General features: G+C 40.0%; 2 protein-coding genes across 2 annotated transcripts; both read left to right on the top strand.

Moving 5' to 3' along the window:
• Positions 1-376: 376 nt before the first annotated feature.
• LOC103718515 lies at positions 377-5,256 on the top strand. The gene is made up of 3 exons (XM_008807380.4): positions 377-1,854; positions 4,277-4,574; positions 4,713-5,256. Exons 1-3 carry the CDS (start codon positions 964-966, stop codon positions 4,847-4,849), a joined length of 1,326 nt encoding a protein of 441 aa, XP_008805602.1. The 5' UTR covers positions 377-963; the 3' UTR covers positions 4,850-5,256.
• Positions 5,257-7,607: 2,351 nt separating this feature from the next.
• On the top strand, positions 7,608-9,443 carry LOC103718514 (STOREKEEPER protein-like). Its single transcript, XM_008807379.4, has one exon. It carries the CDS (start codon positions 7,839-7,841, stop codon positions 9,132-9,134), a length of 1,296 nt encoding a protein of 431 aa, XP_008805601.1. The 5' UTR covers positions 7,608-7,838; the 3' UTR covers positions 9,135-9,443.
• The last annotated feature ends 6,246 nt before the right edge of the window (positions 9,444-15,689 follow it).

Here is a 15,689-nt window from a genome sequence, read left to right as displayed (position 1 = left end):
TGTCTCTCTTGCTTAAAGTGGCGAGGGGGCAGCACTATTCAAACCCAGATTGGATGGTGAAATGCCTGATAATATCACCGGTTAGAACTTTCCTTATAAATTACCAAGATTTCGTTCACAAGGTCTCCTTGGCTTCTTTCAAAGCAGTGCATGTTTATAGGGTGACCAACAGTATCGCAAACTACATTCTTACCGTTTTGAACTTGCAAAGGTATCAATTTTTTTTTTAAGATTGTCAGTAAGATATTTACTTTTGGGGAAAGGAAAATTAACCTCATAATACATTTAAATCAAAAGCAACGCAGGACCACCTCAAACGTGGACAGCTTTAACCTTTGAGGATTTGAAAACAACACAAGAAGTAAGATATTTATTGTGCTTTTCTGCCCGGCAAGCCTAGCGACCCTCCTAAAAAAATTAGTACAGCATCAATTGACATATAGATAGATTGTATTTTTTTTTTTTTATACTGCAGCAGAAGAGCTCATTATATTTTGATGTGAATACATCAAAAAAAGAAATAGAAAACAAAACATCTCGCTGAAGGTGTTTCTAAAAGCGCTTCTCAACTCAAACCAATTCCTCCATGTCACATGCCACTTTTTGTCCTTCTTGGCTGTCTCGCTACTTATTCTTAATCCCTTCCTTTTAGTTTCCCGGCGAACCTTTACCTTTCTTGTCTGTGATATCCAATCCCCATTTTGAGCTAATTAAGGTATCTACTACCTCTGTAAATAACCCCGGCTCCTTCGCCTCTCTTCTCGTTCATTCGTTTTCCTTCTTCGCACAATTCCAAAGAAAAAGCAAGGCAAAGAAAAGAAGAAAAAAAAAAGGAAAAGGAAAGGAGGAGGGATACAGCCGGACGGAGAAGAAACGGAGAGCGAGAAAGAAACAGGCATCCATCTCCCGATCTCCGACGAAGGAGACCGGGAGAAGGTAGGAAAAAAGCGAGTGTTGATATCAATGGCGAGATCAGGAGGGGAAGTGGGCGACAATTATGCGAGACAGCCTCTGCTTCCCCGGAAGGCGTCGTACACGCGGAGCCTCTCCCACGCCGGCGACGAGCTCAAGAGCTTCCGCTCGTGCCTCCGGTGGCTCTGCGTCGACCAGTCCGACACCCCACGCGCCGTCGTCTCCTGGTCCCTCTTCTTCCTCCTCGGCCTCTTCGTCCCCGCCGCTTCCCACTTCCTGCTGATCTACTCCCCTGCCCGCCGCCCTTACGACCTAGCCGTCCAGCTATCATTAACGGCGGTCTCCGCCCTCTCCTACCTCTGCCTCTCCGCCTTCCACCGCCGCTACGGCCTCCGCCGCTTCCTCTTCCTCGACAAGCTCGTTGGCGAGAGCGAGCGCGTCCGCCTCGGCTACACCATCCAGCTCAACAGCTCCTTCCGCCTCCTCGCCTTGTTCCTCATGCCCTCCTTCGCCGGCGACGTCGCCTACAAGGTCTGGTGGCACGCCACCGGCGCCGGCCGCCTGCCGGAGTATTTGTTGTTCTTCGGCTGGAGGGGCGCCGCGTGGGTGAGCGAGGCGGCGGCCTGCGGGCTGGAATTGGCCTCGTGGGTATACCGGATGGCGATATTCTTCCTGATCTGCGTGCTGTTCAGGCTGATTTGTTATCTTCAGATACTGAGGCTGCAGGACTTCGCGGCGATCTTTCGAGAGGAGTCGGATGTCGCCACGGTGCTGAGGGAGCATCTGAGGATAAGGAAGCAGCTACGGATTATTAGTCACCGGTACAGGGCGTTTATTCTTTCCTGCCTTGTTCTGGTGTCCGCCGGCAACTTCGCGTCGCTGCTGCTCACCACCGGCCACCACCATACCGAGGTCAACATCGCCAACGCCGGCGAGCTCGCCGTAAGTTTTACAAATTTTCCTCTCTCTCTCTCTCTCTCTCTCTCTCTCTTATTAGCACGAGTTATACCATGTGACCTCGTGACATGCTAATACTAGATTTTGATTGATGTAATACCATTCAGCTTGAGGATATTATGGCCCTTTTAGGCTTTTGTTTTTCTTTTCTTCTTATTCTAAACGTAGTATTTCGTAAAATTGTCATAACTCTTCTTTCTGATAAATTGGTAGGTCACTGCCACTTTAGCAAGAAAGTGCCTTTCTCCTAAAAGAACAAAATCATTATTCAGTGTAAACCTAAACATGTTTATTGATTTCTTTTTGTAGTATTTCATTTCACATAAGTAAATTCTGATATCTAAATTAAACCATCTTCCATGATAAGATCGTGTTATGCTTATTGGTTAAGGTAAAAATGCTGTGATATTATTATGAGACTAGTAGAAGGTTGATAACTAGCAAAGGTAGTAGCAAATTGCATATTGCTGGCAATGAAAAATTTGTTTGGTGCTTAATTTTATTCCAAATGCCAATCCATCATATAAACACATGTTAGGTGGTCAAATTCCTCCGATACAATATGATCTTTGTGTATTGGCTTTCATGTACCCAACCACCATCACAAACCTTGCTCATGTCAACATGTTCTTGTGTCGCTCATACAAATTGATGGACAAGAAAACAAAAATGCGACCGAGATTAATATTTTTTGAAAAAATAATCTCAAGAATATTTGCATGCACGGTAGTGGTTTCGATCACATAAGCTCTGCTTTAGCATGGTAACAAGGGTTATTGCTTACTTTATCATGGTGTACTATATTGACATAATAGCTTAGAAAAATTAAATCACTTTTAACCATTGTGGAATATATATTATGTAACTAACAAAAGATATAATTTATTCTAGAAAAATATTCAAAAATTAAATAATATATTTTTTTGTTATTAGTTGTTATTGCCCATTGTCAATGGCAACAATGTCATGCATGGTATTAAAACTTGAAAATCAGATTTTTTTTTTTTTTTTCAAAGTTGGTTAATTGTGCCTTGCATCCTAACGTTCATCTTTAGCTGCCCCGTTAGCAGTTAGACATGTCGCATTTTATGTGACTGCAGGCATGGCAATCAGCATTTTCATAGTGTAATTGAGGAGTGGGGCTAGGATACCATGGAACCCTCGAGACTCTGTTGGCTTTTAAATTTGCACTGAGAGTTGTGAGCATATCAAAGCTAGACTTATGTGTCAAGCATATTGTGAATTCAGGACGGAACATACCCATCTTTCTCTATTTGCACCTGAAAGGCCTTATGAGCGCCTAAAGCATTTTGGGCAAACTGAAACAATTCACTCAAACTATTCTAGGATTCGTGTGTATCCCATCTTATATGTCCATAATCCAAATTATAACTAGTAAGCCCAGAATAAATGTCAGTGATGTATTCAAAATTTATCCTGTACTGCTTTTTGGAACCAAATGTGGCTGAAACTAGCTACACCAGTTAGTTTTAGAAGCCATACAAGCTGTATAAGTTATAACTCATCATCCATTTTAATCATACGAGTTGGCTAAGTTTGAGAAAACCAAGTGGGACAGATATATTTAATAGACATATATTGCTCGTTCAAGACCAGTGTATGAGCTGTTCCTGTGGTTAATTGATTGCATCAATATAAATTGATACATGTAGATGCATTTTGACATATCTTTGACCCCATTGTTTGGTGCAGTGATTGCATCTAACAAAATGTAATATGGTAATTGCACTTGAACAATGACCAAAATGTTTCGATACGATCATCCTATAGTAATGTGAAACATGGTCAACTAATTTTCTCTAATTAAAATTTTTATACATGCCATTTTAAAGTGTCATCTGGTTCTCATCATCATCATCTTGCTACATTGATTTCGAGTTCAACTGCAATATACATTATTGAGTTGGTCAAAATCTTAAGCTATTAGCATTTGAAGGTTTTGCAGGCGATGTTTGATGAATATGAAGTGCAAAAACGTTGGTACCATGCCCTTCCTCATTCTACCTCTTCCACATGCTGATTTGTTAGACTCTCAGACTCTGATCCTCCACAAGAGCTCTGACTATCTCATTATGTCTAAAAGACTAGCCTAAAGTCATCATTTTCAACATTTCAAGTATAACGATGAGACTTTAATTATACCAACAAAAATGGGAGACTTTAAAATCAATTTCTTGACCTTAATAGACAATAGAGGCTAAGTATGTCTGCTGTCTTTATGTTCCATCATAATCTCTAAGCACAAGAAGCAACATTGCAAAGTCAAGCTATGGAACTTAACATACAAAGCCAACTAAATTCTATAGAACTAATTCTACTATGGAGGCTGGCATTGTATTTGTAATTAAACTTTGAATTAATCAAATTTTCATTTGCAATTTGGTAGCTCTGCTCAATCGGGCTTATGACTGGACTGCTCATATGCCTACGTAGTGCTGCGAAGATAACTCATAAGGCCCAAGCAATTACAAGTCATGCTGCAACATGGCACGTTCTTGCTACCATTGAATCCTTCGATGCAGACACTGAGGAGCCCACTTCAGAAACATCTGCAAATGCCTATCCATTAAGCAATTCCACGGCCGAGTCAGATGAAGAGGCTAGGGATGAAGATGAGTTGGATGACATGAAGCTCATGCCATCTCATGTCAACACCATTTCCTTTCAAAAAAGGCAGGCACTAGGTGGGCACTCATATATTCCTCTAATCTTGCTTGCTACATATGCATATTGGTTGTCTTTCAGACTTTAGTCGAACGATTGATTTCTTTAGTGAATGGACATTGCTTTATCAATGTTCTGACTTCCTGCCCTCAATCCAGTGACATATTTAGAGAACAACAGAGCAGGGATCACTGTATTCGGGTTCGTGGTGGACAGGTCTTGGCTACATGGCCTATTTATGATTGAATTCTCTCTTATACTGTGGCTGTTGGGCAAGACAATTGGAATCTCTTAGGGCCACTATTGTCTCCATTTTCTTGTTCGATTCATTCTTTTGGATATAGATTCTCACCCTCCTAGTGTAAAAGAAAAGAGTACTGATTTATGATATACGAAAGCAATGGCAGAGGTGTTCAAGTGCAATGAGTTATGTGGTCTACAGTATCATGTAATTTTTTCTCAACTATTTCCCAAGGAGTGGCATTTGCTCCTAGTGTCTTATATTTTGTTTATTGATTTCGTAGATTATATCTCGAATCACTCGCGACACATGTTGTAAAACTAGCTAGCAGCTTTGAGTAATTTCTAGCATGAACTGCAAATCCTGTAAGATTGGAATCAGTGAATCTGTCTTGAGGTGCCTCCAATACTGCCACAGATGATATCTACTGCTGTGCCAAATGCATCAAAATTATCTGGTACCCAATGCTACAATGACAATTTGTGACTTGTTCTTTTGATTTTCCTCCACTGAATATGGGCGAGGTATGGTTGTGATGAGGTTGGTTTTACGTACTATCATCTAGTTCTTCTTTTTCTTTTTTTTTGTGCTGTGGTGCCGGGACTTCAATGAATTTTTCCCTTAAAATACCAAAATAAAGATAAAAGGATGGATGCTCGATTTTGACTTGACATGGAGCCCTCAAAAGAAATAGAATTACATGAAACAAGATTGGGAGGAGCTTTATTTTCAGTTAATGGGTAGGAATCGTCCAAATTCCATATTAGATGGGATGGATACAAATTTATTTGGAAAAAAGAGTGAAATAAATATAGAAAGATGAATGGTTTTTTTTTTTTTTTTTGGATGTTTAACATATCTTCTCACTCGTGAAATGGTATATCGAGCACAGCTAGTAAAATTGGGATAAAGGACTGGTAAATTCAGCATGTTTGATCAGCAAATTTTGTTGTTTGTTTGTAATCTCCTTTCTTTCGCTGCCTCCTCGCTCTCTTTTTCTCTTGATCCCACCTTTCCATCCCTCCCTTCTTCTCAATGGTCCATCCCTTCTTTTTGTCTACCTCTTCTCCTCCTCCTCTTTCTCTCTCTACTTTATGCTAATAACCAAGCTTAGCCATCGTATATTCTGCTTTTATCTATCAAAGTTGTCAAATTTACCAATATGTTGTTCTAATTTTACTGGTGTGATTCTACTGCTCAGGTACTCAGATTACGAATTCTAGGTGTGGAGTTCACTCTCCATTCTCCTCAAAGATAATAATTCCATATATGAGTAGTATTTCCTAATTTTATGGTGCAAAGTTTACCAACCCTCGTCCAAGTTTTACCCGTTACGGATGAAAAGTTGGTAGTTTCAGTGTCCAAAGTTACCAGTCCTATCTATGATTTTACGAGTTACTTGAAAGCTATTACCGCCATACTAGTGGAATCTTGATATCCTAGACAAGCAAAGAAATAAGGATGAATAGATCAGGAGGGTAGAGAGCAGAGGGTCAATAAGGGAAGGGGGATGGGTGGACAGTCATGTTTTAATTTTACCAGCCACTAGATCTTCCATTCCTCTGCGCCAATTTTACTAATTACCAGTGACAGATTTATTAGTTTCTGGGCAAAGAGGCATTTTAAGAAAAGAATAGCTAGTAGGGGTGAAAGTAGATCGAATTCATTTTCGTATAAGGATCTATCTGGATATCAATAGAAATTTGAGTATCCGACTAATATCTATATCGGTCAAAGAAAAATTAATATGAATATGGATAAACAACTATCCGATCCATATCCGAATATCCGATTTTATTTATAATCCTATTTAATTTTATATAGGCTCATGGACTTTTAAGAAACATAGACGATCACATTAACATGATGTTAACTTGATTTATCACCTACTTAATAATATTTTTGTTTCTGCAGTAATAAAGTTTAATTATCATATTTATATCCATACTTTCGGTATCCAATTTATATTTATATCTATTTAAAATAAATATAGATATAAATTTTTATATCCGACTGACATCCGTATCCATATCTATATTCATCAAACGAAATAAATATGGATATGGATATGCTAGTATCCGATCCGATTTCAGTCCTAATAGTTAGGCATCCAAAAATAGCTTTTTTCCAACATCAAATGACTTTATTTGCTGTAGCATCTCACGTTTCTTATTTAAGATCTATTTTTTAATAAAATTGAGCTAAAAATTTTATATAATTTATAAATTGAATCATTGCTCCTATATCAAACAAAATCATCCGGCCCAAATTCTATAAAAAAATTCTATAAAACTCTTTTTTTCTTGCAACTCAAAGACTAAGGTCAGAGCTGACCATGGACAAGTACTTAAAAAATGCAAACTAGATGGACCAATAAGCCTGATTCCTATAGAAATTTTAGTTCAATTCTATAAAAATATACAAACAAACCCTTAATTATTTTGTGAAAACCAACATATGAATTTTGTCTTTCTTAATCTTGTAACACCCATGGTATTCCCTCCGGTGCCTTCATCATTTTACTAATATGGACATTTTGTATAATTATTATATTTTATTATGGATATTTTGGTGAAAAAATAGCTTTCCGATCGAATCTAAAAGTATTTTTTCGGAAAACTTTAAAATAGAGTTTTTTATTAAAAAAACTATTTTTAAATTTTCTAATAAAAATAATAATTTTTTATAATTTTTACTAAATATTTATATTAGCTTCTCCAATCGGGCTAAGCTACGTGAAATAGAAAGCACTATCGGCTAGTGTTGCCAATGGGCGCTGGTTTTCCAATGACCCACGAGCGGTCGAGGTCATCGACAGGGCGGGCAGCTCGAGAGAGCGGTGGGCCAGCTGGCCAGGTCCACGGATCGCTCGGCACCAATTCTACGAGAGCCGGACCAGATCTGCCGTCCACGCATCGTCCATCCGTCTCTGCGAAGCCCAAAGCGGTGGCCGAAGATCTAACCTTGGTCCGCTACTCTCGTCTCCGCTCCCTCAAACCCTAGTTCTTCCTCCGCCTTCAAACCCTTGCTTCGAAGAATAGAGATGGCCCCCAAACGCCCTGCTGTCGAAGCCACGTCCTCTTCCTCCTCCGACGAGGCCGCCTCCTCCTCCGACGAAGAGCACGAGGAAGTGCCCCTCTCCTCCCCCTCCCCTGACAAAAGCACCGTCCAAAAGAAGCCCACCAATCCCCCCGCCCCCGCTCCCCAGGCCCCCAAGCCCCACCCCTCCCAGCGCCCCGCCGCGGCCTCCAGCGACGAAGACGAGGACGACAGCGAAGACGAAGAAGAAACCTCCGCCTCTGAATCCGACGATGGTCGAACCAAGAAACAGCCCTCGCCGCCGCCCCAGACCCAGCCACCGCTCCCCAAACCCGCTTCCCAACCCACCGCTTCCGGATCCAGTGATGGGTCCGGATCCGGGTCCGACTCCGAAGAAGAATCCTCCGACGAGGAGCCCGCCCCCGTCCGCCGCCCCTCTCGCGGCGCCGATCCCTCCATCAAGCCCATCAGCTCGAAGCCCATGGACGAAGCCCCCCAGCCCAAGAAGCCCGCCGCCGCTTCTCCGTCTCTCAAGAAGAAAGCGAAAACCTCGGAGCCTTCGGAGAATGACGGCGGCGCGCAGAAGCGGCCACTGTTCCAGAGACTCTGGAGCCTGGACGATGAGATCGCCATCCTCTCCGGTCTCGTCGAGTACCGCTCGAAGAAGGGAACTCTCCCGTCGTCCCATGAGATGGACCAGTTGCACAATCTGATTCGTGGCTCTCTTCAGGTTGAGGTGAGCAACAACCAGCTCAACGACAAGATTCGGCGCCTCAAGAAAAAGTTCGAGACCAGTGTTGCTAGGGGCAAGAACGGCGCGGACCCGATCTTCTCCAAGCCCCAAGAGCGCACTGTCTTTGAGCTCTCGAAGAAGATATGGGGGGCTAAGAAGTTTATCTCGGAGGATCCCCGTGCCAGCAGCGGCGAGGAAGAGGAGGGTGAGGAGAGTGACAGTGAGATGGCCGGCCGACAGAATGTTAAGGAGGAGAATGCTGCCTCCCCCGCTGCTGCTCTGAAGCTTCATGATGGTGTGTCGCCTGCTGTCCCATTGGCAAATGGGAGTGCTAAGCTTCGGTACCCGTTTTTAAGCGGGGCAGTTACTAAAATGGCGAATGAGTGCAAATGTGGGGCGGCCATGAAGAGGGCGCTGGAGAACCTTGAGGACTCGAAGGCGAGAGCAATGGAGGAGAAGGTCAAGAAGCTGAAGATGGGTGAGATGAAGACGCACATGCGCCGGATGGATCTGATGAAGGAGACAGTAAAGCACATCTTTGAAGCTCTAGCCAAATCGGATCTGTAGGCATCATTTCCCTTTGTTTGGGATGCTTTGCAGTTTTGGTCTTTACTGGCTTCTTGGCTGGTGATAGGTCTCTTTCTGTTCTAAGTTTAAGTGCTTTGTTCTTTTCTGATGCTGAATTCTCTTTTCTGGTTCTCTTTCTTTATGATCAGGATGGAAGTGTATTACTTGGTGGACTTGAAAGGCCATGCCTAAATGTTTCCTTCTTAATGTTTAGCAAGCAGTCGTCTTTTCTGTAGCCAAACAAATCTAACCGTTACTTAATTTGCCAAATTATCATATTGCAATTAATTAGATGAATCTCTTGTAGAATTACTGTTTTGCTATTTTGCCTTTTTCCTTGTTTATTTGGTGTTTGTTATATTGATATTGTAAATTATTATTGGTTAAGAGGTACTTAAGCTGATAGGTTTGATCTTTAACATGTCTTTAGGTGTTTTCAGTGTTATATGATTTAGTGGTCTTCTTATGATATCGTTGGGGTTATTTAGATTCTTCGAGCTTTTAGATGATGAATAACTGCTCTGTGATCTTGCACATATAAACTGCTGATTTCAGTTGCTTTGAGTAGCTATATTTCCATTAGGTAATATATTGGCTATCATGCATCATCGGCACATTTCTTCAACAGTCTTGATTTAACAAATTTTCATTTTGCCTCATCTTCTTACAGAAATTATATTTTATGTCTGGTGTATTTTAGATTGATGCAACAAGGTGTGTTACATGTCATTGCACTTGTATGCTTATGCTCATTTTCCCATTGTTGTAGCTTCATTGAGTGATGTTTTAGGCTGTAACATAATTGTTTCATATTGCATTATATGGGTATAAATTTAAGGGCTCTCTTGATTCCTGGATGGCTTGTCTGTGGAATAATCTGTGTCTGGCCAAGAAAATGGGGTTCTGAGGAGAATTTATGTGAGAGACAGAATGTTTACTGTTAAAGGAAGCTTTCAATTCACCTTCTAAGAGGAATGTGAATGTGTCATTGATTTTTTTCCTGTTTCAGGACAGTCTGATAGGGTGCTTCCCCTGATTCGCTAAAATTCTTCTCTACTATGGCTTCTCCTTTTCCCGACCTACTTATAAGAGGTTTGTTCCTTGGATAGGTTATCCGGGCTGCCATACAGGCTCTAAATCTCTTTACTCACCTATTCCTGGCTAAGGGCCACTTTGTGCTCCACCTTTTTAAAGCTTTCATCTCGTTGAAACCTTTATCAATATGTGTAAGATTAGGAAGAGCAATTATAAGCTAATGCTGAGCAAGCAATCTTATTAATTCAAAAGTGCACTGTAATAGTTTCAGAATTGTCATACAATTTTTTTATCGTTGAAGTCTCTAGGCATTAAATATTTACACGTCTACTAATTTGTTTTAGTTTGATGAATAGATCAATAGTTGACAGCATGATGCTGTATCTTTGTTTCCCTTTTGATTATTTCTCTGTTTCCCTCCTTTTTCATATTCTTAATTGAATGAATTTGTTTGATTTTGGGGCAACATATGTGCCGATGGCATGTATGGGGGCTCTGAATCTCACAATTCTAGTATGTTGACTCTTACCATCTTGAGACAAGATATAGGAAGAAGCTTTTCCTATTCTTACATCTTTTGTTTTCCAAAATTTGTGCCCTTATATAGGTTTTTTGTTCTAACTTTAAGATCTTTTTGAACAATTTAGAGCCAAATTGTAGGATTATTTTCCAAGCTGTAGCCAAATTAGACTGTTTGGCTTTTCCCTTCTTTATACTGTGAAGTTGTGGTTTTGATGGACCACTGGATGTGTTATACCAATATATTAATTTAGTATGCTAAAGTCCGTTAGGCCTTTTATTTGTCCATATATGTGCTTTGTTTGGGTACTGATTTCTCTTTCTTCTTTCTTTATGTAGAAGTATATGGACTTGGTCTTATGGCATGCTTTAAAAGGCCCCCTTAAGGTTCACTAGGCGGTCTTTTTTGGTGTAGCTGAGCAAATTTAGTTTATGTTTCATACATGCTGTTGTAGTTGATAATCAAATGAAGTTCCTTTAAAATCGAAAGATTTGCTGCTTTGCTTTCTATTTTTCGCGTATGATTTTTATTGCTTAGATTTTGTTCATTATTACTCGTAAACGGTCACTTATTTTGCAGGATATGTTTTTAAACATGATTCAAGAAATCCATTTAGGATTTCCCCCTTGGGGGGAGTTGTTAATGGGGCGTTTCCTTGCCAGCGAATAATGAAATTTCAAGATGACTTAGTGATCAAACTTGTGTGTCTTCAATTAAGTGTTATGTTGTTTTCAGTTTTGATATAATCAATTTAATTGTAATACTTTTGGTCTTTTATATTCGCTGGGTTTCTAGGTGATCAATTGTTTTTGTGGTTTTGCAATTGGTCTTTTGTTGATTTAAGCTACTGTGGACTATTTTGCGTTCTGATAGATACTGTCTCAGCTTTTATGCACTAGGAAAATATTTGCGATTTATTCAATCATACTGATATATCAAAATCTAATTTTGCTCTGTTTTCTTATACAAGAAACATGATGTTTTTGTGAGGTGTACGCCAAAATGATGCAATAAGGTGTTTTATATGTCATTATGCAAGAAGGCCTTTATACAATTTTTTGTGTTTTTGGTTCACGAAGATAGTGCAACATCAGATCAGATTGTTATGGTGGTTTCATGGTACTTTGTATTAATACGCTGATAAATCATTTAAGGGGCGGTTTACGAATTATTGCCATTAGTCTCGTTTACTGTTATTGATTATGTGAGGAAGACGTATTGCAAATTGGTGCTTCCCTTTCACTTTGCTGTATAAACCCGTGGGAATTTAAGGGTAGATGAACATTCCTGGTTTTTTTTCTTTGTATGTTAAACTCTTGCAGAGGCTTGTTTTACTAGATAAGTGGGTTGAAGTTTGAGTAAATGTCGTCCATGATGTAAGGGTGTTTTTGAATCCTCTATGATAATATATTCAATCACACCATCTTTCAGAACAAAAAACAAAACAGATTCCTATTTCTCTTTCCATATTTTCATTTATTACATTTTCTGCAAATTGCTCTTGATTATTTTCTCTACTATTAAGACCTATTTGAATGATTTGGAATAAAAATCTCTAATACTGTGACATTACAATAACAATATTAGTCTATGACATAATCATAAAGATTTCCTACTTTTTAAATTAACAATGCATTGAACCTTTCATGCTTTATCTGTTTGACACATTCGGAAAATGGTGTTTTTTTTGAAATATCATTTTGAAATGGTGTTAAAGATTGCTTTTGAATTGTATAATCTTCGGAGACTCTAACGTTCTTTTTTAAATTAAAGAAACCTTTATTCATTTTCAGAAGATTCATAATCTTTTGTTGCTATCATGATACTAATCGAAATCAGACTGTATGAATTAAGAATGAGACTGTTGGAAAGAAAGTCATATTTTATTGTTCATCTGAAATTAAATTAGATTTCAAATGAAGTCTGTTTTCATTGTTCTGGCACATAATATATCTAGATCATTTTCTGATTAGCTTGACTTATGCAGCACTTGTTCAGGTGCCAGGATTTACATTAAAAAGATTGTTCTTTAATTGCCAAGTCTGCTGTAATATTTCGTAACATACCTTATACACTAATAGAGTAATCATGTTTGCATATGTTTTCCCGATCTCAAAGCAATGAAGTTTGCCTATAGAATTTATCAGGTGAGTTTGCTTGCTTTTAGATGATTTAAAATTGATTTGATGAGTAGAGAGGGTTGAAGTTGAGCATATTTCCTGTGTTTTGTCCCAACTAGTTCTTGCAATTTTTATGTAATTTGATTGCTAAAAATGCACGGTAAATAGGCTCGGGCTCGGCTCGGTAAAAGTTCAGCTCGAGCTTGGCTCATTAGTCAAACAAGCCGAACCCAAAATAAGGCCTGTTTAAACTCGAGCTCGAGCAACTCACGAGCCCAAATTAACCCCTCCCCCCCTTTGCAATGCCGGCGACCTCCGGGAGCTAGGACGGCTTCTGAAGCCTTTCTCCGCTCCTCCCAACCCCCATCGGCTTCCTTCAGGCGGCGCTCCGATCGCCGGTGGCCGGAGCCTGTTCTTTTCGTCAGGACCAGGTCAGCTTCTAGGTTCCGTGCGGTATCTGTGGGAGTGTTCGCTAGGGTTCTGGAGGCTCCGAGAGGAAAATTTTAAGGTACGGGGTGGTTTCAAGATCTCGGCATTGGATTATCTTGTTAGATTCTCTTATTTTATTTTAGGGTTACTAGTTCCATTCATTTGGTCGGAATCCCAAGAGTTTGTTATTTGGAGGGTTTTGCTATAGATCTTGGAAGAGATGGGATTGGGCCCGAGACAGCTGAAGTGGTGTTCCAGGAGAATGATGGGAAATTGGAAGGAACGGCAAGAATGAGAAGAAATGGAGGACGAGATGGACATGGGTCAAGCTTCATGGTAGTAGTCTACTGAAGAGTTGCCTCTGATTTGATGAGAGGGAGGAGGTGGAGATGCCATGGCATGATGGGCAGCGGCTCTCAAGCTGCAAGAGAGTTTGAGAGGTGGCGAGCAAGGCTTATGAAAAGCTTATCGAGCTCAGGCTTGAGCTCGTAATTGAAACGAACTTTACGAGCTCAAGCCCGAGCTTTTGCTTTGCCAAGCAAGATCGAGCCTGAGCCCACTATAGAGCCCGAGCCCAAGCTTTTGTGAAACGAGCCTTCCAGGCTCGGGCTCGGGCTCGGCTCGTTAACAGGCCTAACGATAAATGGAAATGGAGAGAAGTTAATAAAATCAGTCTCTTGAGAATTTACAAATATAAATTTAGTAGCACTTGACGCATGGCCTTACATACGGATGTCATTAGTAAAAACCAGGTCCAGTCATTCCCATTTAACTTCTAATATGAGGTAATGGGATTTTATGAACCGGTGGAATGCGGCCTGAGAATGTCCAGAACCTATGATTTTGGTCAAGAAAATTCCTGGAGGGTTGAATATCTTGGTGCAGAACATCGTTCAAAACTCAACTGGAAGAGAGGGAGTGGGACCTCAACTAAGGCTCAAAATCATAGTGCTTAATGCACCACATCAGTCACAACTGCTCGTCTTATTAGAATGAATGATTGGTGTAAGCGCTCGTTTTTATGGGCTTTTTTTTTTTTGGCATAATGGTAGCTCATGTAATATATATATAAAAAAACTATATCAAAAAAAAAAGAAAAAAGAAGAAGAAGAAGCCCATAAAGGATGTATTCTTATGGGCTTTGTTCATTAAGCATCCCAAGGATGCATGTATAGGTGCTCGTTTTTATGAGCTTTATTCATTAAGCATCACAAGGATGTATGTATAGGCGCTCGTTTTTACGAGCTCTATTCATTAAGCATCACAAGGATGTATATTTGGTGAAGGCGCTCGTTTCTATGGGCTCTATTCATTAAGCATGGATCTACAAGGACGATGTGATTGGCGTACTGCATCATGCGTCCCCAGGATATCATTCCTCCTAAAGTTTTACTTAAATTTTACCGTGTACAGTCGTTTGGGGCCAACCAAAATTTGAACGTTTTACTTAAATTTCACCGTGTACAATCGTTCAAGGCCAATCAAAATTTGAGGCCTTCTATTTTTTGATTTGTTTTTATTTATTTATTATTTTGTCCGTAGAGTATAAAGCAGGCGTCCTATTTCTTCTCATAGTATGTAAGGATGCAAATGAGTCCGATCGGAATGGATTCTGAGTGATCCTGATCCGATCCGATTTTTTGTTTGGATTCTAATTTTGGATACAGATTCAATCCGGTTGAAGATCGGATCGGATTCGAGCCGGATTTATGTTCGGATCGAATTTTATTTTGTGCTTTTGAAAAAATATTTAGAAAAATCTAATTTGGTCATATCATAATTATGAGGTGTTGGGTGACCCTTGAAAGACTTGCAATTGACCTCCGGTCAGAACAGATAACCCATGACTTGCTAACTAGGTCGGTCTGCAAGCCAAATTTCACATCACACCATTTTTTATCTATATGACTGATTGGACGGAACTTGGTGTCTACCTGTTCATCTCAGGAGGACAAAAAAAATCCCAGTCCCTCGTCCAAAATCCAATTCCATTGCAGAAAACTGGCTGGCATTTTCCATCCCTCAGGGAGCAACCTAACAAACTCCTAAGAAACCCAAATCTCCTTCCTGTCTATCGTGAAAACCTGCCAAAAATGCACTTAAAAAAGACCAATAGGACCACAACCCACAAAAAAAAAAAAAAACTTTTTTTTGCTTTTCCCCTCTTCATCTTCGGATTCATTCGGATTGAATTGGGTCTGTTTGGTAAATTCAAATCCGATCTAAAAAATAATTTGAATTTAATTTTAGATCTCAACTCGATTCGTAGGTTCTAAAATTCGGATTGAATCGAATTTATGTAGATTAGGTTGGGTCACGAATCGATCCGACCCATTTGCAGTCTTAGTATTAGATCCTATGTGCCCTCCGCCGGAAAACGTCTACCATGTCCTCTTAGAGAGGAAAAAAAGATTGTTCCAAAAAAAAGAGGAAAAAAAAAAGGGGGAGAGA

The sequence above is a fragment of the Phoenix dactylifera genome, chromosome 1, assembly GCF_009389715.1.
Source record: "Phoenix dactylifera cultivar Barhee BC4 chromosome 1, palm_55x_up_171113_PBpolish2nd_filt_p, whole genome shotgun sequence".
Lineage (NCBI taxonomy): Eukaryota > Viridiplantae > Streptophyta > Magnoliopsida > Arecales > Arecaceae > Phoenix > Phoenix dactylifera.
This window is presented reverse-complemented; position numbering and strand designations above follow the sequence as displayed.